Source organism: Drosophila ficusphila, unplaced genomic scaffold, assembly GCF_018152265.1.
Source record: "Drosophila ficusphila isolate 14025-0441.05 unplaced genomic scaffold, ASM1815226v1 contig_198, whole genome shotgun sequence".
Lineage (NCBI taxonomy): Eukaryota > Metazoa > Arthropoda > Insecta > Diptera > Drosophilidae > Drosophila > Drosophila ficusphila.
The window spans coordinates 1,924,909-1,949,569 of NW_025064092.1; the positions used below are offsets into that span (position 1 = coordinate 1,924,909).

The following is a 24,661-nucleotide window of genomic DNA, read 5'->3' on the forward strand; positions in this document are numbered from 1 at the left end:
TTGTATCGATAACCGATAGGAGTATTGACAGAGGTGGGCAGTATTAGCAACCAACTTAATACTATGGATATTATACAAAACTTTTTATACTCCAATTTTATACTGCAGGTATTTAAATGTTCGGTTTTTTTAAGCCAGCTTTTATAATATATTTTTTTTAAATATATATCTTAAATATCTTAATATTTAACCGATAGGTGCGGGAGCCCCGTCAGCTAGTTTGACGTACCGAAAAGCACACAACTGTCATCTCTAACACAAACGAAGTGTTCTTTTTGGCTGCGCGTGTTTGTATTTTTGGCCCCAGCTTGCGGAACAGCTAAAGTCCAGCTTACGCCCAAGTTCCGAGAAAATGGCCAACACCGTAGAGCGGGTGGTGGACCTGGGCGTGACCTGCCTGGTCTGTTTGATGGAGGCGCCCGGGTCGAGCTCGATTTATGGCCACGACCCGGAATCGCCGAACATGCTTATTCTGGACAAGATCCGCTCATGCACCGGTCTGCAGCTGGTTGGCAGTCCGGCACAGGTGGAGCGCTGGCCCAATAAGATCTGCAAGCAGTGCTACCTAGAGTTATCTATCAGCTATCGTTTCCACGAAAAGTGCGCCGCCGTCCAGAAGTTATTCCACTCGGCCAGAGACGGCGTCTTCTCGCCCTCGCTTTCCGCCTCCATTTCGCTAATGCTCGACGAGCAGCAGGATCAGCTCAAGCTGCACCTCGAGCAGGCTAATGTTCGCCTTCCGGCCACACTGAAGATCAAGCGGCTGAACATGGGGCCCTGCTCCTCGAGCTCTGTTAGCAGTACAATAACCACCGCCACTGAGCCCTCCTATTACCAGGATGTCGAGGAGGTGGAGGAAGCAGACGCCCTCACCCTGCTGCCGGACGGAGCCATGGTTCTGACCCTGGACGATATAGAAGATCAAGATCCCATCAAAGAGCAGCCCGAAGATGAGGAGTCCGTCAAGCATGAGGAAGAGCAGCAGGAGATAGAGCAGACGGCGGAGGAGGAGGGGGAAGTAGAACAGCACAAGATGCTGGGTCTGGATCCCTGGGATGTCGACCACACACCGGAGCATCTGTACGAGATTGAGACGCCGCTGATTGAGGAGTGCGTGGTGGACAGTCCTCCGTTGCCACCGCCTCCGCCCACCAATCAGCCAAGGAAGCGCACCTACCGTCGCGTCTCACCGACTGTGAAGAGGGAAAGGGTCCCGGCAGCTGATTTGGACGAGGATTACAAGCCCGCTCCTACGACCAAGCGCCGTTACTCGGAGCGTTCACCGAAAATCTGCGATGTGTGCGGGAATACGTACAAGTACCAGCACGCCCTGAATGCCCACATGCGGCGGCACAACAACGAGCGGCCTTATTCCTGCGAAGTGTGTCAAAAGGCGTTCGTCTCGAACGTCGAGCTGCGCCGCCACATGCGTGTCCACACCGGGCAGAAGCCGTACGGTTGCGGCTACTGCGCGCGTCGCTTTTCGGATTTTGGCAGCAGCAAGAAGCACGAGAGGATCCACACCGGCGAGCGGCCGTATGTGTGCGAGGTGTGCCAGAAGGGGTTCGCCTACGCCCACGTCCTGTCCGTCCATCGGCGGACGCACTCCGGCAAGAAGCAGTTCCAGTGCACGCAGTGCGAGAAGGGATTCACCAAGAAGAGCTATCTGTCGGCGCACATGGACCTGCACGGCGGCGACGCATCCGGATCTTCGGCCTCCGCTGAGGGATCTTCTCGTAGTCTGCGTTTGCCCACTAAAAAAGAGAATGCTTCGAGGGAGCCTGTCCGCAAACCAGTTCCCGAGGCGTTCTCGCTGGATTCCGTGGTGCTTGGTGAGCAGGCCAAAGTTCTGGAGGAATGCATCGTTGCGAATGATTTCATGTTCAACGAGGAGGACCACATCGAGGAGGGGCACGAAACCGAGGAGGACGAGGAGCTGGAGCACGACGAACCGTATCCCGAGCCAGACTTCGACGACGTCGATGGCTATCAGACTGTACGCTGCAAGGAGTTCGTTGGCAATCTGCTCGACCCCGAGGAGTTTGGCAACATGATAGACTAGTATTACCCTTTGGACAACTCTTCACTTTACTAAGGGGCTGTCCTCACATGGCGACATCAAAGTGATTGCTTGTGCAGAAGAACACAAAATAATAAATGTTTGGTCACAGGAGTAATAATACCCCGTAATTATTAAGAAATATATGGAGGGATCCAGAAGTTTCGAAACTTAATTCTAAGCCCCGAGAAATCGTTGTAAATAAAATGAGGGAGATATTCAATTATACAATATTGGCGGTTTTAATGGGAATCTATTATCTATGGAAGCTTCATTTCAAACTTAATGGCTCTGGTGCAGATTGCTTGATAAATTAAGGTTAAATAACACAAAGCAATAAGAATTTCTTCGGGAAAGCGAAATTATTATAAATATATTTCACTATTTTATTGGTTTATTATAAATTGCATTCAGTAATCTGCAAAACATACATACATCTGGATTTTGAAGGCTATGGCCAAAACCCAGACTTGGTTTTGCATGCCTCACTTTTCTTCGAGGCACGTATGTACTTATGTTCAACTATAAAAAGAAAAACAATTGAAATTGTTTCCAAGCAAACTGTGTAAACAAAAAGCCCGGAAAGATGCTGTTTAGAGCGAAAGAAGACTGAAAGGTTTGTGCCACGAAATCGAATTTTCGGATACCCAAAACAACTGTGCAAACCGGGCACAGTGAACACCCAGTAAGAGAGACGATTAAATTCTATCTAGTTTATTACATTAATCGCGGGTTAGTCAAGTTAGTTAGACTCACAACGTGGACTTTTGTGACCATGTTTGGGGGGATAATTGTTCTAGGGTGGTTCGACCACTCTGGCCAGTGGCGACTGTGGCGAGGTTCTCTCGAACCGGTTTTGGCGGATCACTCCGGCGGGGTCAACGCTTCGCCCTTCGGCGGACACCGGGGCATTAACATAATTCATAGTTTAGTCGGTGTACAAAAAATATCTATATATATATATAAATATCAAAATTTAGACGGTAGGGCGAGGGATAAGGATCGGTTTTACACAAACACACAACAGACTTCAGATGGAACAATAAAACTTGAACATCGCAACGGCGGCGGCTAGTCCTCGAAGGTGATGCGACCAGGTCCGTGGTTCTTCATATAACGCCTGTAGGCCTTGTAGCGCGGATTTTCCGCGAGCTTCTTCTTCATCTCCTCGTCCTGTTCCGCCTTCCAGGCATCGAAATTGTCGCGCTTCCACAGCTCCAGATGCAGGTATTCCTCGATGAGCTTGTCATCCTGCGCCTCGAACTGATGCTGGCCCATGCCCAGGTTTCTCCTAATGATGTAAAGCTTTTGCTCCCGCCCGTACGGCTGCTTCATCACCGTGTAGCGCCAGAACCACTGGGCATGCCAGACGATAAACGCCAGTATCGTGTACGGGCAGATGATCAGCTGCACCCACAGCACATCCCACAACGTGGGCTTCGCATAGCCGCCCTTCACGTCCATCTTCTCCTCGATCACCCGCCGAATGATCCGCTCGAGCTCCTCTCGCTGATCGTTCTTTGACATCCGGTTCTTGCCCTTCTTCTGTATCCTCTCCTGAATCTCGTCGCGGGCAATGTCTAGCGCCTGATTTCTATATTTGGGCACCGTGGCAAAGTACTTGATGGCCGAATCATAACGCTGCCAGCCGGAATAGTATTGAATGACGGACACAATAGTCAGCACCACCACGATCACCACACGCACATCCACCTTGGGCGCCACGCGTCGCCGGTAGTAGCGATAGTAATGCGCATAGTATGCATCCGGGTTGTCCAGCATGTAGTCGTAATCCGTGCGCGACTCCTCGTCCCGCAGGATTTCGTAAGCGGTGGCCACTAGTTTGAACTGCGTCTCTGCTGTCGCCTTCGCTTCCGCACCGCGATGCAGATCCGGATGATAGCGTCGGGCCAGTTGACGGTAGGCTTTGCCGATCTCTGACTTGGACGACTCCCTGGTGACTCCCAGCACGTCATAGCAGTTTTCCTTGCCACAGTACAGGCCCTCCAGCAGACCGAGGGCCATCGAGGGCAGTAGGACCAGGAGCACCAGGAGCAATCCCTGCGACTGCATGTTGGATATTTCGCTTTCACCTGAGACACGTGGAGCTGCGGGGAGGAGATGTAGAGGTGGAGCACAGCTGGCACTGCTCGGTTGGGATTGGATTGGAGCAACTGGTGGCGGTCGCGTTGGCGCTACTCGTCCGTCTGCTCGCCGTCTGTCCCGCTGCGAATTTGGCCCGCTGGTTAACCAGGTTAGCTTCTGCCGATAACGCCGATAACACTATTGTCAAGGTTCTTTCGCCGGTAAGTGTGACCGTTTTGCCGCAGCAATGGACTCACAGTCACTATATTACTTAAACGGATATTACGATTTTTGGGTTACTAAAAGTTAATTTTTAACAGCTTACAAAAGGCAGCTAAAAAAAAGTGTAAGCAAACGAATAACACAATGGAGTACTTTGAATTTGGCCAAGAATAATATTTTCAAACTTGACTACCCATTCACTGTTTCAAACTGCGCTTAAGTGAAAATAAGGTCTCTTACTTTTGCACATCGCTAGCTTCCCTGTAATCGTCAATCGCTTTGCGGCGTTCTTAAACATTTGCCTTCAAATTTGTTTAATTCCGAGGATTTGTTATCATTTAAAGTTAAAATGGATTTTAATCAGCACGTAGATAGTGTTCTCAACACTTTAGTGGAAAATACGAATTTCATAAAAGAAATGTCCGAGGGTAAGATATTAAATGACTTCAAAAGCAGCATAAAAGACAAACATTTTCCGTCAGCCATGGCCGAGTATGGAGACGATGAAAATGCCATTAAATTACTGGAGGAAAGCGCTCAATCACGAATTGAGTTGGCGGAGCATCTTATCCGAATGAAGAGTCAATACAAGGCTTTCGACCTGGCGATGCAGGAAGCCAAAGCCGAGAGCGCCACCATTGAGGAGTTAGAGGGTTCGTGGAAGGAGCGCCGCGAGACGGTAGAGAAGAAGCGGATCAATGTCAAGAACTTGGGGGACTTCAAGAGCTTCAAGCAGGCCATAGAATCGGCAGCTGGCCGGGGAGAGAACGGCCAGGCCAATGGACCAGACGAGGATGACGACGTAATTATTGAGGGAGTTGAAGAGACCGGCGGTGAAATCTTTTCGCTACTGGACCCCTGGTCCAAAGCAATGATGAAGAACCCAGTCCGCAACCAGATATGTGGTCACATATATGATCGCGATTCTGCAATGTTGATCATCAAGGACAACATCGGCGTTCGCTGTCCAGTTCTTGGCTGTGCCAACAAGAAGTACATCCAGCCAGCGCACCTGGTCGAGGATGCCAAATTGCGGCAGCGGTTGGCCGAAGAGGCTGCGGCTGAGGCGGACCTATCCGAATAGGGATTAGGAATCTGGGTAGATAACATCCGGGATTAAGTTTAAGAGTTATATAGTTCATACAAATGAAGGTTTCACTCACTCATCTTAAAGAATAAGTTAATATGTTTTAAGTTTGAACCAATTAGGTTTTTGTAACCATACACATGAATAACTACCATTGAATTTATTTTGTTGAAAGAATCGAAAAACTAATGTAAATAATTTTTATAATCGTAACTATGAAACAATAAAATTACGCAGTATTGAATGTTATTCCTTTATAAATAATTTAGTGTTGTCAAAAACATGGTTTTGGTTTTCGAAAATCAAGTTATAACCGTTACGTTTAGCTACAGACAAAAATTTCGATAGTTAATCGATATTACCGCATTCTCACCTCTAATTTAAAATCCACTGTTTTGTTTTGGTAAACAGGAGTAAACATGAGCTACATCCAATTTGAAAGTGCTAGAGAGAAGGAAAAAGCGCGCCAGGAGCTGCGAGAGGCCCGTTCTGCTATGTTACAGCAGGCTAAGGAACGAGCGGAGCTTCGTGACCAGCGGGCGCGGCAGAAGGAACTGCGTGGTGAAAACGACTGGATGCTGCCGGCGGTAGCCAAGAAACTAGAGAAGCCGGCCAAAAAGGCGAAGAAAAAGAGTTCCAAGCACAAGTCTAGGTCCAAGTCGAAGTCCTCCAAAAAGAGCAGAAAGCACCACAGCAGCAGCGACAGCGACAGTACCAATTCATCCTCATCCACCTCTTCAAGTGAGGATGAAAAAGAGCGCAAGCGACGCAAGAAAAAGTCCAAGAAAAGTCGAAAAGAAAGCACCAGCGAGGACGAGTGGGTGGAGGCTTCTTCACCTTCTGCTTCCTCTGGGGACAAGGTTGCCGAAAAGGAGTCCCTCCAGCGTGACTCTTGGATGACCAGCGAGGCTCTGTTGTTGAAGACCTTCTCCAAAGAGCGCAAGGAACCGGCCAAACCCAACGAGAAGGCCCAACAAATCGATGCCTACGATCCAGCAAAGAGCGGTCGTGAGCTGAATCCCTACTGGAAGAGCAACGGCACGGGTCTGCCAAGCTTCCAGAAGCCACAGGAGGACGAAGAGCGGCATGCCGCCAGGCCGCAATCCAGCAGCTCCGGCCAGGGATCATCGCGTGGTTGGCGTAAACCCTCTGCAAAGGTTCCCAGTCCAGCAAGGAGGAGCAGATCCCGATCTAGAAGTGCCTCTTCTTCTGGGGAAGAGGAAGAGGACGCGGCAGGAGAGCAACAGAAACCAAGCTTGTCCTGCCTCACCGATGAGCAAATCAACGAGCTGGCCGGCAAGGCCATCAAGGCGGAACTCAAAGGCAAAAAGGAACTAGCGGCGGAGCTTAATCAGCAGCTGGAAGCAGCGCGTAAACAGCGAGCAGAGTTTATTGCATCCGGCCAGTCAGCACCAAAGACAGCAGTAAAACCAGCCAAGTCCAAAACAGAACATGTGCTGCTCACTAAGGTGGATCAGAGAGGCAACGTTCGTCCTCTAGTCCAATCCGCCGATCCCAATGAACTATACGGCGGTAAAAGAGGTCAGAAACGCAGCAACAAGAAGGTGGACACCCATGTGGATGGCCAGCGTGTGAGATACTTCGCCGACGATGATCGCTACGACATAAAACAAATGGTAAGCTAAACTTTTAACAGCCACAGATAAATAATAACACTTTTTGTTTACCAGTTTGAGCGGGAGAAGCATTCGACGGCGGCAGAGGCCAATCTGCAGTATGCCGACATCGTCTCCAAGCACAAGAATCCCAACGATGATTTGGAGGACATATTCGCCGACAAGGTGCGCAAGCAGATCTCGGCAGGGGATGCCGAGAAACGGGAGCTGCAGAGCGCTATACGGGAGCACGAAAAGTTGGCGGCCAGTCTGGAGAATTGTGAGCGCTGCTTCGATTCCGCCAAGTTGGACAAGCAGCTGCTGGTCTCCCTGGGCGAGAAGATCTACCTCAGCCTGCCGTGGTACGTGGGCCTGCAGAGTGGTCACTGCATTTTGACGACCCTACAGCATGTGCCCTGTTGCACGCAGCTAGATGAAGACGCCTGGGAGGAGATGAGCAACTTTCGAAAAGCACTTACCCGCATGTTCGCCGCCCGACGACAGGATGTGGTCTTCTACGAGATCGCCAATAAGCTACACCGTCGTCCGCATCTCAGCGTGCACTGCATTCCCATTCCCGCCAGGCAGGGCGAAATGGCGCCCTTCTACTTCAAGAAGGCCATTGAGGAGTCGGAGCAGGAGTGGTGCATCAACAAGCAGTTGGTTTCGCTGCGACAAAAGTCTCTGCGGGCGGCCATTCCCAAAGGACTGCCCTACGTGTGGGTGCACTTCGGCATGGACTCGGGCTTCGCTCACGTAATCGAGGATGAGAATCGCTTTCCGGCTAATTTTGCTCAGGTTTATTTGCAACGGTATAATGCATATACATATTTAATTTATCTCGGTTCAATATTTTTAGGAAATCCTTGGAGGCATGTTGGAACTAAATCCCAATGCTTGGCGCAAGCCACGCAAGGAGACAAACCCCATTGGAAAAGTAAAATCTTTTGCCGAGAACTGGAAGAAGTATGATTGTACACAGCACTGACCTAGTTTGATATTCAATTGGATAAGTTTGTTGATAATATATATTAAAAAAAAACATAATGATTGGACAAATGTTTTAATGTTTAATGAATTAAAAAGCGTTTTCACTAGAGATAAAATCTTTGTTGGTCATTTATTTGAAAATTCGATTTTGTTGAAAAATCAAGGAGGAACCCCACAAAATTTTCGAAAAAATGTATTCTGCAAAATTAAAAAAAAAAAAACTGGTATGCAACTTCATTATAGAGGTAGAAACATGAAAGAAAATACCTTTCCCGTTCAGATAAAACGATTTTTAACCATTTCATACAAGTTTTACTCGTATTAATAGCCATTTACATCGGAACAAAGAAGTTATCGATAGCACACGAGTGTCACCTCTATGACCTGCTGCAAGTAAAACAAAAAAACAATAAGCAAATTATAACTTTGTTGGAATCTGGTTAGATTATGGGGATTGCCATCCAAAAAGGCGAACGGGAGGCGTAAGTGAAACCAGCCGAGGACGAACTGCATCCAATGCGCCTGCTTTGTTTGCTTTTAAGAAGCGCTGGTGTCAAGCAGCAGGTGTTTAGATCGAGATCCAAATCCAAATCCATGACCATTTCTCGGAAGGATTCCAGCCAGAGGGTGTTGTGATGGAGCGCTAGGTTGTGGCGAGGATGTGGCCAGCTGCCCTGTCCCGCCTGCTGAGACGCCGCATTGTCTACATTGTGCTGGTGCTGCTACTACTCGTTTACGGATTCGGGCACCTCTTCGATCGGGTAAGCGTTGGTGGAACTATGGGTAGGTATTCGGATCTACGGAGATGGATACTGCTTCTTGGACCTTAAGTTCATATAAGCTGTAGTATTGATTACATGGAATTTAGATATCACTGGTGCTAACTACTTAACCTTTGATCACGCAGGACTCCTTTGCTGGTCTGCGCTATGACGAGTACGTGGTCCAGCGCACCCGACCGCTGCTGTGGACACAGCAGCTTCTGGCACCGGAGGAGCAGCTCAATCGCACACGCGGCGATCCGGAGGCACGCTGCCGCAACTCAGTGCAGGGTAGCCGACTGCTGGCCGACGAGCGGGGATTCGTGTGCCGCCGCGAGGAGGTGCTGACCAGTGGCTGCTGCAATCCCGAGTTGCCTGGCATAGGCTATTACAGCTGCCGCACCTGTAACACCAGCACCCACTGCTGCAGCGTGTACGAGTACTGCGTCTCCTGCTGCCTGCATCCCGGCCAGCAGCCGCTGCTCGAACGCGTCCTGCGAGCACCCAACACGCCCAAGTACATCTTCGCCAGCGTTACGGATCACTTCGAGCTTTGCCTGGTCAAGTGCCGGACGAACTCGCACTCCGTGGAGCACGAGAACAAGTACCGCGATCCGGCGGCCAAGCATTGTTACGGTCTCACCGAGGCGCATGAATCCCAGCGGGATGTGGCGCCACAGGGAGCGAGTCGTAGCTGACCACTGGTCACTGCCGCTCCTCCTCCGTCCAATGCGATGAGATTTCTTCTGTAAAAAGTTCCCAGCCCGAGAGATTGACGTTGAACGGCCGAGCCTTACCTCGAACTAGAAATTATGATGTTATTAATGACCATTTAGCGAAATGTCAGGGAATGCTATGCTCTATTAGAGGGTATTTTAATGGGATACACTTTTTTGACAACCAATTTCCCACATTGTACATTGTAGTTTATTTAGTTTTCATAAGAATTAGCCATTTCTGCTATTAAGCCACCTTTTTTTAACCTGAGACCAATTAGAACCAACGTAAATTTAAATCGAATTTAGGTTGTAGTAATAATACATTTTTTACGCTTTCTTAAAATAGCTTCAATTATTTTTGTTAAAAACGGAACTGACATCCTAACATTTCAAAGAATAACAAACAGGCTCAAAAGCTCTCTTCAACTGCATATGATTTAATAAATTAGTAAATAGATAGAATTTTTGTAAATAAACTTGTAAATGTTAATCTTATAGGTGCAATTTTGGTCTATGAGTGAAGACCTTAAGTAACATTATTTATTGATGTTTGATTGTGTAAATAGTGCTTGAAAATAAATAGGAAAAAACCATAAACAGAAATCCTATTTATCTTCTTTTAAAGACATTTTCTGAAATTGTTAGGCATTTGCAAGCCGTTCAGATTTAGTTAAATATTTTGTTGCAGATCCTAAGATGGAACGTTAAAGGGTTCCTGGTGCACCACTTGACCTTCGATGCCGTAGAAGATGGTGCCATCCTGAACGTAACCCCAGGCCATTCGGTGCGAGGTGAAGCTGATGCCCAGGTCACCGGACTTTCCGACCACGATGGCACCACCAGTGCCGCCCAGCCGGCGGGTCATCTCCTTGCACTCCTTGTCCGCGGCTGCCTGGGCGGACAAGCCCAGGTGCTCCATGGCGGCCAGGATGCGCTGTGCTAGGTTGTATCGCATGATGGTCTCGCCGTGACCAGTGGTGGAAACACCGCCGCGGAAGTCATCCGCATAGGTTCCACTGCCCAGGATTGGAGTGTCGCCAATGCGACCTGGCCACTTGCCGGTGATTCCACCCGTGGAAGTGGCCACCACGATGTGACCCTCGGCATCGATGGCCACGGCGCCAACGGTCTCGCCACTGGGATCCGTCTTCGGTTCCTTCACCTTATCCTCCGCCAGTTCTGTGCGCGCAAAGAAGGGATCCTTGCCCTGGGCCACCTGGTCCTGGAACTCCTTCAGCGTGAAGCGGGCACCCTCGGTGATTAGGGCTCCCGGTGGCAACAGCCTTTGTCCACCCGCCAAGGCCAATTCCTGAGCAGCTGCACCGCCGATGAAGGTGTGTCGCTGCTTCTCCATCAGCTGGCGAGCCGCCGTTATCGGATGCATCACATCCCGCAGCAGAGTAACGCAGCCTGCCCCCAGATGGCGACCCTCCATCAAGCTGGCCTCCATCTCCACTTCGCCACTGGTGTTCAGGCAAGATCCGTAGCCCGCGTTGAAGTTCTCGTCCAGCTCCATGCTCCTCACCGCCTCCTCGACGGCATCCAAGGCGCTGCCAGGACTTCCATCCTCCGGATTCAACTTGTGCCAGGCGGAGCGAAGTGCCTGCTTGATGCCCGCGAACTTTCCCGCCACTCTGGAGTCGGAAATGTCGCCTGCTCCGCCGTGGATTAGCAGCACTGGGCGTGGCATTGCGGAAATGTTGCGGAGCACAAAGATTAACCGAACACTCGATGTGGTCGACAGCTCGAGCAGCTGATGTCTGGCAGTCTGGAGTCGCCGACTGTTGGGGAATTGTTTTATACTCTGCCTGCCTTTATGGCTCCTTTGTTGACGTTGATAATACCCTGCGGCTAGGGGATTAACTATCCCTAAAGCACTTTGTGCCATTTGGTTGTGGAGTTTCCAGGTAAGTTGAGTTTTCATAACATTCATTTGGTAAAAGTTTTAGACAAATTTCCAAAGGTTACTTTTAATGACATGCTTTAATTATAGACAGTGTACCTTTGTATTTTAAATGTGTTATAATGGTTATAAATGTTATAGGGCACCTTATTAAAGTTCTCTAACTGGAGAATATACTAAAGAACATTTTATAATTTAAAGCAAGGGTAAAGAGTGATCAGTTACTCATATTTAATTTCTCAATCTTTTTTTAATTGTTTTGGTTTTTGTGGTTGCATTTTTCTTATCTCCGAAATGCATTCAAAGTACTTACGTTATTTATAAACAAGCTTCAGCGAAATTTAACATTTTCAAACAATTACAATTTTTCTACTAAGTTTTAAATTCGCTTTTAAATTGTAAACATGACACTAAAAGGGTATTCAGATGTAGACTTTTAATATTTCTGCGGGACATTGCCCTTGTGTTTTTGTTTTCTCTCATGAGATAAGGCGAATAATCTGTTGTTCGAGTGGTAGTTGTGTTGTACTTGAATAATATAATGGGCGTGAGAACCCAAAGATATCGGTGAAGCTCCGAAAGAGGCATCTTTGTCACAGGTATTTATTTTCGGAGTCCAACTCTCTAAAATGTGGAACAAAAACAGGCTTAACTTGTTGACGAAGCTGCAATGCCAGCACATGGGATGCAAACATACTACAAAGATGTGGAACATTATTTATAAAAATCTAGACTGGCATCTTACTTGCATCTAAATGCAAAAGGAATTATTATAAAATTTAAATAACATACCAAAACATAATGACATTAAATAAAATTAATGTTTCCTCCAACTAAAAGTACAACTATAAAGCTTTATCAACGTATGTTACTTATTCATTGCATATCTTCTGTAATAAATTTCTATACCTCTGTTATTTACTTTTCGAAATCAATCAAACGCGAAGGGCTAATTTTGTGGCTAATGGTCATGTCATATTCATAGCCTTTGTCATCCATTGCCGGTGGCATGGCAAAGTTCAATGGTCATTGCCCGTACGCGTCACTTCACCAGTGAAACAGCAAGCCAGCGATCCAGCGAACACTCGAGCACGCACATAAAGTGCACCATTCTGCGGGGCATAACGGCACCCATCAACCACCCACCACCCACTATCAACCGCCCATCAGCCAGCACCCACCACCCAATACCCACCGCAATGATGATGGAGCAATTAAAGCGAAACGTTTAATCAAAACACTCGACGGTTGGCCAGCAATGGCGATTGCGGCTTGATTGAGTGGCGGCGCCATCTACAGCCGACACTGGTACTGTTAGTGGCGCCACCTGGTGGTTGTGTCACAAAACAATGAAAAATTAGTTCACTGGAAGACGCGCAGTTTCCTTTTTTTGATTTATCATTATTTAATAAATATTATTGAAAAGTTATACAACACAAATTAAATCTGAAACAAAGTCTGTTGAATATTTTAAATTTTAAAAGATAAATCGTTCTGGCATTTTTTTTATAAAATTCTAAAAGAAAAACTCGAAAATAAAATCGGAAAAATTTCTTTTAGTTATTTTAGATGCATTATTCAATTGTGAGAATGTGTATTACCTTAAAGAAATATTTAAAATAAAAAGCGTAGATTTGTTGGCGCAGATTGTTTCCTGATTACTTGAGACTTTGTAACATAGATCTACGATCTCGGGGATCTTGTGAACTGGTTTATGAAGTCAGGGATTCCAGCACCAGCACAATCCAATATTCAGTGCACACTTGAGTGTACGACAACATTTTATGGCATCGAACCGAGAACAGAGCGTTTCTTGAACTCTGCCCCTTTTTCTCTTCGTTGTTATTTCTCTGGGGTCTGATGGAGCAATTTTGGCAGTCTTCTCCTGCCCGCTTTTTTCGCCCAATTTTCCACTTCCCCTGCTTTTGCTTTCACTTGGGGATCAAACGTAAATTTCAGTTTGTGAAGAGGAGCTCGGAAAAGGCCAAGGAGCAACAAGGAGCGAGGGGAGCAACTTGGAGGTGGACTCTGGGTGGGGAATTTATAAATCAAAATGTCAGAAATTGTTAACGGTTGCAGCGACGTTGGCTGTCAGTCGCTGGCGTCGTCCTCACATGACACCCATCATCGTAATCATAGTCATTATCATCGCCATTATTGCCCCCGGTGAACTCTTCTCCACGAATAAGTTTGCGATTAAACGGAGCGAAGAGGGAAGAGCGAAAAGGGGAAACGAGGACGAGGTCCTGCCCAAATCGGAAGGAGACCGGAGACCCGGAGCAATAGTTCACCCACCTTCTGGCCTTTGCAACCTAATTGGGTGTGAAATGCTAATAGCAAAAGGGTTGCACGATGCACAGGTGTGCTGGCTTATTGGGTGCCACTTCGGACCCCATTGAATACTGATTACCGGGATTAATCTCAAATGGCTAACAAATACCTGGGTGCATCTCGCTGGAAAAGAATGCAGGCTATTATTAAAAATTAAGTGAAAACTATAATAAAATTGGCTTTTGCTGGCCGAAAACTGAAAAAATTAATTAACTTTGAAGAGGAATTTATTGCTGGCTGCAAAATATGCATCCCATGGGAATGCTGATGTAAAATCAAATATGTAAATAACCTTTATTAAAAATGCGATTGCAGGTATTTATTTTATATAGCTTTTTTTCAGCAGTTAATTAACTTTGGTGAATATTTTTGTAAAATATATTAACTTTGGGAAAAATGAAATAAAGGTATTCCCAAAGGTTTGGATAGAAAATAAAGTGTTAAGGGGAATCATTTCCTGCTACTCTCCCAGCTCGACAACTGATTTAGGTGTTACTCCGTCTAATTGAGCACTCTCCGGTCAAAAAGGTGTCCGAAAAAGCGGATAAGGGCGTCGTTAACGATCCGGAATGGCATCGGGACTCAAGGTCGCAGCACCTGAGACCACCCACCTGTCGATTCCTTTGGGGAATTTGAAGTGGGAGTGACAATGACACTGAAACACCGACGACAATGATGGCAAAGATGCCAGAGAGCCGCTTTTGTTGCGGCTTACGGATGCCATTCAATGGGCTCCATTTCCACACTTTTCCCCACTTTTCCCACTTTCCCCTCCATTTCCCCACCGTTTTCCCTCTCCATTTTCCGGCTTGGCTTAAGCGTCAGTGGGAAACCGGATAATTTTCTGCCCCTCCAGCTGGCGGAAAGTGAATGGAAACAAGCGTTGGGATCGGAATCCACTTGCCCAAAGGTGTCTCTCCGTTTAAAACCGTCCTTTGGGCTCCAGTTATTTTCCAATTAAGTCCTCCTTCAACTGGACAGGCACAGCGAACAATTACTGGGATAATTCTATTCCATAAAAAAGTCCATGTTTATTTGTTTCAATTATTTAACAAGGCCATTAAAAGGGAATCTTACGAACTAATGCAAGAACTCAAAACAACACTTTAATACTGTATAAATAAATTGCATTTTAATGACTAAATGTAAATGATATTATGTTACATTTTTCTTAAATTTAAGTTTTCCCTCCAAAGAAAACTTCTTCAAGTAATTTCCCAATTAAACTCCTCACAGCTCAACGCACTTTCCGCACATTTGTTAACTTGTTTCGAGGCGAACTGATTCCTGTTGGTTTTGATTTCTAATGGATTTGGGAGTGGGATTGCGGCGGGCTAATCCGAATCCCCGTATCGGTTACAACCGGACGGACTCTTGCCGAGTTCATTGTCCTGTGTCCTTAGAACGTCCTGGCTGGCAAATTAAATTGTCAGCTTCGTTCTCGCCCTGCGATTTGTGTTTATTTTTTCTTGGCCAAAAGTTGTTTCTCCTTGCTGGAAAAGCCGGCATCTCTGACTTTGATTTTCGCTGGCGTTTTTGTCTTTCGGTCTTTTCCGTTCCAAAGGACGGCCACTTGAAAATTAATTTAGAATAAACCGCAGGCAATCGCCGCCATTGAAGCCAACATCTAACCACAGTGGATATATTTCTGTTTATCCTCAGTCAGATAATTGAATTTATCGACGTCTCATCCTTGTTTGTTTGAGCCAAATTGCGTGTTATAATTTAATTTCCTAGCCATTGGCAAGCTCACCCGACGTTCCCTTCTCACAAACTGCAGCAATTTGAATATATATAGTATATACGTTTACGAGTATAGTTTTTGTTCGGCCAACTTTATCGATTGTTGTGAATTGTCCTTATCTATCGCTTTATTTTTGGCCAAGACGTAGCAGATTTCAATTAAAGCTGGCTCAAAGTTGAACGCTATGAGCACATAGTATAAAAATAATAAATAAATAATATGCTTTTGGATATATCAATAAGAAATGGGAATTCATTGAGTAATAAATATACTTTTAAATATTAATTTGCTATTTTTAGCTTTTACCAAATGATCTTTAATGAACCATAATGTAACTTTTATTATTTAATCTTACCTTATTTATTGCATTTTAATACATCTCTAATACGTATTCATTTCAGGCTCACTCTATTCGAATTATTGAACTTTCGTCCTTATGGGAAACTTTTGGGCTCGACAGCAGATGGAAAACACATGTAGCTAACTGGCAATCTGGATTTTATCCCAGCCTATTCCGCTAACTAATTCAATTTTAATGTACTCAAGGGCTGCTTTTGGCTAATACAGTTGGGCCCTTGGCCACTATTCACCCGGATTTATTAACTTTTTCTTGTGGATTGCCTTCAGTCAAAGCTCAAATAAAATCCACGCATAATTACTTCAATGTAAGAGTTTATTATTTGGCAAATTTAAGGTAAACTTTTTGTTTAAAAACATTTTTGCTGTGTACTCGGACAATGCAAACCGCATAAAGTTATTCTCACTCGAAAATTCTGTGTTGATTCAATTCCCCAGTGAATTCCTCTGTAAATTGCAGGGGGTAACAAATAACTTTTGCCATTGCGATTAATTTACGTGTTACTTTGCCCGGCGGTTGTCCTTTTTCTTTTTCTTTTTCTTTTTCTTTTTATTATTATTTTTTTTTACCCACCCGTAATTGCAGTTCACTCGGGTTTTGCCTTCTGTTTCGGTCTTCATTATGGCAATGAAGAAATATGAAGCAGCAAATGACAAGCAACAGGGGCGTCGAAAGGGGGGAGGGGTCTTGGTCACTCCGGGGGGGAGGAAGGGGGTCCGGTGGGTTCAGGGGGTTGGGGCTTCAAGTGGGCGGCAATGAACTCTCTCTGCGGCTGCTTACATGCTTTTCTCAGCTGAATGGGGCGAAAAAGTTGATGAAACTCCCCAAACGGAGGTGGGGGAGCTAATGTGGAGGGGGAGGGGAAAAGGGGGAGGGGGTGATGTAGTATTTTGCGACGCAGAATGACTCGACTCCAGGCTCTCGAGGCATACGTGTCCAGTTGCTGTGACCATCGACCGAAATGCGGTTTATGCAACTAAAATGTTCACTCCCTTAAATATATTTGAAGTCCTTTAAAGTATTCTATTTCCAATTAAGGTAAGTTAAAAAATATTTAATACGGGGAAATCAATTTAAAAATTAAAAAAAAAAAAATAAAACCAAGAAAAGTGAACTCTTATAAAATTACAAGTGCTTTAGAGTTCAAAGAAACTAATTCTTCTTTCTAATTTAGTTACAGTCGACTCTCGTTAATTCAAACCTGCGATAATTCGAACCTCTCTATAAATCAAAGTTATCACGAGGTCCCTACGAAATCTCTTTATACACATGCCAGAAAAAGTATGCGTACAAACTCGATGCCTAACTTTGATCGCTAAAAAAACATATATATATAATTGATATCGACTTAATTTTTTTATATTGTTAACACATTTATTGATTATAAATATATTTAGTTTTTATTAACATAACACCTTAACTTTATTTATTAAAATTAAAAAACGAAAAAGTGACGAATTTTTAGCCAGAAAAAATATGCGTACAAATTTGAAAAACGATGTGTATCTGCTCTGTATGCAGCTTTAGGTACCGTTAGTTTACTAGAAACGGTAAATAAAGCTCTAAGAACTGCTTGGCACTTGTTCTTTGAGCAAATTTCGTCACTTCGAGGAAAAAATCGCAATGGGCAAGAAGACAAAAGAAATTGATCCCGATTTAAGGAAACTAATTGTAAAACTCCGAGATGAGGGGAAAACTCTGCGGGAAATCGGGAAAATTGTTGGCAGAGCTCATTCCTCTATACAAAGAGTGCTCGAAAACTTCGATTTAAACGGGTCAATTAGGTCAAAGCCACGTTCTGGAAGGCCACCTAAGCTGACGGATCGAGAGAAGCGGGACGTTTTGAAGAGTGTGAAGCTGAATCCTCGATTAACAGCCTTCAAAATTACTCAGGACATCAAGGAGAAGTTCAACAAAGATCTTCATGAGGATACAATCCGAAAAATTTTGAAGAAAGAGGACTTACATGCCCGTACCGCGCGGAAGAAGCCCTTAATATCGCCGGCCAATAAGAGAAAGCGAACAGATTTTGCCAAAAAATTTGTCCAGGAGCCTGCAGTGCTCTGGAAAATGTTCCAAAAATGCAGAATTTACTCTCGTCGCTGAATAGGACCTTGTTCCAGAACACTGCAGGCTCCTGGACAAATTTTTTGGCAAAATCTGTTCGCTTTCTCTTATTGGCCGGCGATATTAAGGGCTTCTTCCGCGCGGTACGGGCATGTAAGTCCTCTTTCTTCAAAATTTTTCGGATTGTATCCTCATGAAAATCTTTGTTGAACTTCTCCTTGATGTCCTGAGTAATTTTGAAGGCTGTTAATCGAGGATTCAGCTTCACACTCTTCAAAACGTCCCGCTTCTCTCGATCCGTCAGCTTAGGTGGCCTTCCAGAACGTGGCTTTGACCTAATTGACCCGTTTAAATCGAAGTTTTCGAGCACTCTTTGTATAGAGGAATGAGCTCTGCCAACAATTTTCCCGATTTCCCGCAGAGTTTTCCCTCATCTCGGAGTTTTACAATTAGTTTCCTTAAATCGGGATCAATTTCTTTTGTCTTCTTGCCCATTGCGATTTTTTTCCTCGAAGTGACGAAATTTGCTTAAAGAACAAGTGCCAAGCAGTTCTTAGAGCTTTATTTACCGTTTCTAGTAAACTAACGGTACCTAAAGCTGCATACAGAGCAGATACACATCGTTTTTCAAATTTGTACGCATATTTTTTCTGGCTAAAAATTCGTCACTTTTTCGTTTTTTAATTTTAATAAATAAAGTTAAGGTGTTATGTTAATAAAAACTAAATATATTTATAATCAATAAATGTGTTAACAATATAAAAAAAAATTAAGTCGATATCAATTATATATATATGTTTTTTTAGCGATCAAAGTTAGGCATCGAGTTTGTACGCATACTTTTTTCTGGCATGTGTATTTCGAACTAAATCCATACATTTTCATACACTTGGTAATTCGAACGAAAAAATCATTGATATTTAACAAAACCACGCGTTAATTCGAACTCATCAGCGTCTAACACTCGACAATTCAAAGTTGCAGAGAAAAAATTTTGCGACAAGTTCAAACTTGCCTTTGTTTTTGTTTTGATTATGTAGTTTTTGACGCACACACTTCTTACGAATTGGTTTGTGTAGTTATTCAGTTACTGTTACTCTTTCGTTGGTATGCATATTAAAAGTTAATGTTAGCTATGAGCCCTAGAAAGTATAAAGAATCTTTGGCAGAGGTGTCAGTTAAGGAAGCAAGATCCTCATTTGATACCTTACAAAGCTTATGTCTACAAAACGAAAGTGATGAAAAAGTATTTCAGGCACTTTTTCTCTTAAAAAAGTTATTGAGCAGTGTGAGCAGCAGAATTGTGCTTTAAAGCAAGCCAGTATAACAAAGTTCTTTCGAAAATTTCGAAATTTCGAACCATTTGATATTTCAAACACTCGATAATTCGAAATATTTCAAGAGTCCCTCTAGTTTCGAATTAACGAGAGTCGACTGTAAGTATACAATTATTTCATTGTAAAAATGTATTAACAAGATATTTTATAAAATAGCTAACGTTATTTAAATTTGAAAAGAGCTTGCTTTAGAACTAAAACAACAACAAAATCAAAGGAATTTGAATAAAACCAGAAACGTATTATCACAATAAGTGAAACCAATTCTCTGTAGTTCTCCCGCATAAACCTTATTTTTTTTGTGGATTGTTTGGCCAAGACTCGTTAGTTTACGTTTGGCACCATACCTTGGCCAAAACAAAACGAAACAAAACAAAACAACAAAAAACACAGAGAACAACAGGACCTGCGATGGATAAAGGACATCAAACACTTGGCTTTTTATGTGTTATGTTGCCTCGGTGGAAATTTGATTGCCCACGTCCTCCGGTCACTCCTCCTTTGTCCTGTCCTCCGAATTCCCCAATCCCCGAATCCCTGAATCTCCTACTCCCTGGATCCCCCCTCATTCCCGATCCTCTGTCTCCTGTCGCTCAATTGTCCTGTCTATTTTGGCTGCGGCTCACATATTCTCGTACACCAGGAAAAAACATTTAACATTTATTTTAATTTTCCACATCAAAAAAAGTTTAGATAGCTACAAAAATATTTACACAATTTTAATTTTATTATTTAATTTCTATATTATATATAGAGTAATTAAATTTAGAAAATAAAATTAGAATTATATTTCTTCTCTGTGTTCATATTTATTAGCTCCACTTCGTGGCACTCGTACTCCAAAAATTTGTTGTGGCTTTTGTATCTCTGCGAATGAATGTTTGTGTTAGCTTGTTTGTTTGCGTGTGTGTGTGCACACACACATCGTGCCCCGCCCACCGCCCACCGCCCACTTTCGTGCACATTTCACTTGATTGTCAGTTTCAGTTTGGGCTTTTGAGTCGAGAGTTTGTGTTTCATTATCGCGGCTGTCCACTTCACCATCCCGCTCCCATTTTCATTTTTTTTTTGTTATTTTGGGGAGCTTGGGGATTGGGGATACCTCGCAAAGGGTGTTCAGTTTAGTACACGGGTTATGCCAGGAACACATTAAATCTGTTGGCAACAGGAACTTACCTAAAAAAAAGAGTACAAATAATGCATCATTAAATTTGCTAGTTCCTTAGCAGTAAATTCTTGTTTATATATTTCAATAATTGAGGTTTTGTATTGTACAAGATTATTTTCCCAAGTTGTTTATCCTTGAAGGGATATCTTATATTTTTGATTAAATTTTATAAACTCTTTAATATTTACCTTGTGTAGGTTAGGTATTTCCAGTAAAACTTGTATCCTTTCCGTTCCTTCCCTTTCGATTTGCATGCTTCTTCTTTTTTGCCGAGAGTGCCGTACGTTCGGTGGGTCCTGTGCATCCATCATCTGTTTGAGTGATGGGGATTAAGCATAGGACTTTCCCCCACCCCCACCCCTCTCCCCCTTCCACTTCCACTTCCACCTCGACTTCCACCAGCTTCGGTCACTAGGATATAGTCCGCCGATCCGGCAGAAGCCCCCTGAAGTGCTGCTGATGCTGATGTTGTTGCAATAACACTTTCGACGCTCGTGTCTGGCTGCCCCACGGCGTTGACCTTGAACTTGCAGCATGCGGCATATCCACCACTCCCCCTTTGCTTCCCCTCCCCCTCCTCCTTTTGGGAGGGAGAAAGTTTCGCTTTCGCCTTTCGCCCGATTGTAACACTCCTTTATCTGCCCGCTCTGCCGATTTCACGATTTGATTCGCTTTTGTTTTGTTTCGTTTCGGTTCGTTTTTGGTTCTGTTCGCTGGGTGTTTGTGTTGTTTTTTATGTGCGTGCACTGCGTTCCGATTGGATTTCAGAATTAATTTGTTTCCCCATCCAATCCCCATCCAGAACTTCCCTCTTAATCCCCAGCTTCAACCCCCTTTCACCACTTTCACCGCTTTCACCACGAGAGCACTGGAAATCTCTGTTTGGGTTTCGTGAGGAATATTATGGCGACAATTAAAGTGGGATTCGCTCAATTTATACATCATTATCAAGATTTTAATTCGGTGTGCGAAAGGATATGGATTATGAACAAAGCCTTTGTCTCTAAATGACATATTTACAGAGCACTGAATTTAAGGTGCTGAAATTAATTTATCTGCCTTATTTAGAACATTCCTTTGAAAAGACATTTCGAGTTGAAAGGACCATAACAATTTCAACTTTGATTGACCGTTCCAAATTGGATTTACAATTTTAAAACCACTTAACTAATGACAGCGCGATACACTTGGGTAAACGAAACCATTTGGGTTTCCAAAAAAATCATAATACAAAATACTTCTGAGTGTATTTGGTAAAATATGTTTTTGCGTGTATAAAAAAGAATTACTTGTTTGTTAATACCTGGTAATCAGTCATATTTATATTGATAACGGAAAGTGCCCGTAATTTTTTTTAACCAACTCTTTAATTCGATTTGGTATCCTTTCCCAATTTACATGCGAACAATCAAAGGCCCAATCACTCAACAATAGCGCAATTGGAAAAAAATTGAGTTGCAGGGAATAAAGAAAAAACAAAACAGGAGCAAATAGCTGGGAAAATTGGCGAGGGACAATGCGGAGTGCTGTCCATAATAAATGTTAAGCCAACGTTTGTGGCCACGCACGCATTACGCTGCTTTCGATGGCCTTCCGACCCAACTAATAAACCCACCGAACACCCAACCACCCACTAAGCGTACCACCCACCACCCACCACCCACAATGGATTTTCACCTGGACGTGGAGGTACGTGCCCGGACCTATTCAACCGCATTGTCATTGAGGGACCTCAAATTGCGCCGGACTACGACTTGGAATCCTGCGCCTATTCACATTCACATTTACTTCCCCCTTTTCAGTTTATATAGTCGCACCGCAAAACAAAATGGGAATTGTTTTTATTATTGAATTTTAGAACCAGGAAGAAAAGACCTGAAAACCTAACAAACAATTTCAATTTATTTCCTATATACATGCTATTTGGTTTAAGAATTTAATACATTTTATAGATATTATTATTTTTATATTCAATCAAAATTATACATTTTAGTACAAGCCTATGTATTTCATATTCCGTAAATTTGATTAACTAATATAAGAAATTGTTTTTGCTTTTATGTTTCTAATCATTGTTATTTCTTTGAGTAATTTCAACAATTAAATATTATTCCTTTTAGAGCTTCTTAAATATTTAATGAATCTAAGTACATATATTTTTTCCAAGTGAAACTATGTTTTTTTGTGGACCGCTTGTGGGTTAATTTTTCATGCTAATGAAGGGGGCATGTTAATTGTTTTTGTTGCATTCGCTGCCCGGCAGGTGGCCAAACAAACCACGAAAAAAGGACCCCCAACAATGGAACAGGATACCAAGGATAATTGCCAGGCCATCAGGTGGGCTCCCATTTTCTAGAGCTCAGTGTGGGTCCACAAAATTTTTGGGTTGCGCCAAACAAATCATTGGCATTAATTTCGAAGCAGGAAATTAAGAAGCGTTTTGCGTTTCGCCTTTTCACTACGCACCCAAAACGCACTCACACGAACACTCATTACACTCACACACACACACACACACACACACATAGAGGAGGTCAGGGGGCAGGGGAGGTCAAATGCTGGTCAGCCTTGACCCTAATGCCTTCGCCTTTGCCTTTGCCCTTGGCTTCTGGCCATCCGAATCGAGAACTTTAAGTGATTTCGGCTGCGGCCTTCACAAAGGGAAAACAATAAAGTCATTGGAAACTTATTCCAAAATGATATGTAATAAAGACAGAGGCGTGGGCAAGTCCCCTCTTGATATTTGCTATTTTAAGACAAGCTTCAGTTCAGAAAGATATTTCAAAAATACATCTGAACAGCTTTAACCAAATGTTTAAGGGAATTTCAGCGAACCCAGCCACAGAAATTCATTATGCGCCCCTGCATCTGAATATATACCAGATCCAATAAGTACTTATCTGTATGTATCTCAATCTGTTTACACATGCAGCTGTAATAAAACTCTCATGGAAAGGACGACTCATTTCAAGGCAAATTATCTGAACTTTCGTGTAAAATATGAATATTGTCGAGTGGAATGCAAAAACTTTCCCTTAAACTGCGAAATAAAAATTAATGCTTGAAGAGATAAGTAATACAAATGATCGTATTTTTCAAACAAACTCGGCCAACAAAGCAATTTTAGAGCAGAAGGGTGCTTCATCCATTAGCAGGCAATCCATGGTAAATGTTTTCAAAGCAAGCAATATTCAATAACCATTTCAAATTACGGAGCACATTGAACGGAGTATCAATATCTGATGTTTATGTCCGCATAAAAAAGCTGTCTCGCGGGAAATGTTTCGACAATCTGTTGAATATTCCCTTTAATGTCTTTGTCTATTGATTTAATGTCGCCCAGAGAGTTGGGCAGCGAAATGCGGTCACATTTCTCCGTTGTGCGGAGAAAAAAACAAGAACAAGAGAAGACGAGCAGAGCAGCCAAGGATATCGCATTTTTGCATACTCGTGTATGTGTGTGCGGATGAAAATGGAATTTAACTCATTTTGATCAAAACGATAGCGACCACGCCCACTGCGACACGCCTCCTCGCTTTTCGATGTGTGCCTGCGAGCTGTGAAAGTGGGCGGGCGTACGCAAATGGGGGCGTGGCCTGTAATTACAGCGAAAAGAAGGGGGAAAAGTGCGGAGGGTGTGTTGAATTTTCAAAATTTATAGCATACTTTTCGGCGCAATACGTATACGCAACGTATTCCGCAGCCAGAAAAATTCAAGAGGTGTGCGTGTGTCAGTGTGCGGGTGTTTCTGTGTGAGTGCGAGCATAAGTGGCAAGAAAGTTGAATTTTTATTGAGCAAATTCACGAGTCCCTTAAATATTTGAACACGAGCCAGCAAAAGAAATTGTCAAAGGAGGAGCTCAAAAAAAAGGAAAGAACTCAAGGAGGCATCCTGCATCCGCGTCGCTTTATGACGCACCCAATGCCGTCGTAAAAATCCAACATGCACCGCCAAGCACCTCGAGGTCTTCATCTCGAGCCACCCATCAGTGCCAGGTGCCCCATCCTCGATTCCGGATATCTCCGGTTGCTCGGTTTTGGAACTGCATTAAAGCAAAGTTATGGGTCAGCACATAAATTGGTGGCACTAAACTAAGAAGGGCATTGGATCGGCAGAAAGGGCGCAAGCCATACAAATTTTATTTGAAAGTGGTGTATAGGCTTTGATTTAAGGAGTGAGTTGATTATAAAATAAGCCAGAATATTTTGAAATT

General features: G+C 43.8%; 6 protein-coding genes across 6 annotated transcripts; 4 read left to right on the forward strand and 2 right to left on the reverse strand.

Annotated features, from left to right (window-relative positions):
- Positions 1 to 242: 242 nt before the first annotated feature.
- Positions 243 to 2,290, forward strand: LOC108094632 (zinc finger protein 853). Its single transcript, XM_017195321.1, has one exon. The coding sequence runs from the start codon at positions 353 to 355 to the stop codon at positions 2,060 to 2,062; it is 1,710 nt and encodes a 569-aa protein (XP_017050810.1). The 5' UTR covers positions 243 to 352; the 3' UTR covers positions 2,063 to 2,290.
- Positions 2,291 to 2,757: 467 nt separating this feature from the next.
- On the reverse strand, positions 2,758 to 4,349 carry LOC108094630 (dnaJ homolog subfamily C member 25 homolog). The gene has a single exon (XM_017195319.1). It carries the CDS (start codon positions 4,130 to 4,132, stop codon positions 3,131 to 3,133), a length of 1,002 nt encoding a protein of 333 aa, XP_017050808.1. The 5' UTR covers positions 4,133 to 4,349; the 3' UTR covers positions 2,758 to 3,130.
- A 269-nt stretch (positions 4,350 to 4,618) lies between these two features.
- LOC108094631 (E3 SUMO-protein ligase NSE2-like) lies at positions 4,619 to 5,702 on the forward strand. The gene is made up of 2 exons (XM_017195320.2): positions 4,619 to 4,794; positions 4,849 to 5,702. Exons 1-2 carry the CDS (start codon positions 4,716 to 4,718, stop codon positions 5,448 to 5,450), a joined length of 681 nt encoding a protein of 226 aa, XP_017050809.1. The 5' UTR covers positions 4,619 to 4,715; the 3' UTR covers positions 5,451 to 5,702.
- Positions 5,703 to 5,801: 99 nt separating this feature from the next.
- On the forward strand, positions 5,802 to 8,151 carry LOC108094629 (CWF19-like protein 2 homolog). The gene is made up of 3 exons (XM_017195318.2): positions 5,802 to 7,090; positions 7,145 to 7,867; positions 7,929 to 8,151. Exons 1-3 carry the CDS (start codon positions 5,873 to 5,875, stop codon positions 8,055 to 8,057), a joined length of 2,070 nt encoding a protein of 689 aa, XP_017050807.1. The 5' UTR covers positions 5,802 to 5,872; the 3' UTR covers positions 8,058 to 8,151.
- Positions 8,152 to 8,423: 272 nt separating this feature from the next.
- LOC108094699 (SREBP regulating gene protein) lies at positions 8,424 to 10,142 on the forward strand. The gene is made up of 2 exons (XM_017195431.2): positions 8,424 to 8,820; positions 8,967 to 10,142. Exons 1-2 carry the CDS (start codon positions 8,719 to 8,721, stop codon positions 9,516 to 9,518), a joined length of 654 nt encoding a protein of 217 aa, XP_017050920.1. The 5' UTR covers positions 8,424 to 8,718; the 3' UTR covers positions 9,519 to 10,142.
- LOC108094698 (probable isoaspartyl peptidase/L-asparaginase CG7860) lies at positions 9,956 to 11,433 on the reverse strand. The gene has a single exon (XM_017195430.2). The coding sequence runs from the start codon at positions 11,425 to 11,427 to the stop codon at positions 10,231 to 10,233; it is 1,197 nt and encodes a 398-aa protein (XP_017050919.1). The 5' UTR covers positions 11,428 to 11,433; the 3' UTR covers positions 9,956 to 10,230.
- Positions 11,434 to 24,661: the final 13,228 nt, after the last annotated feature.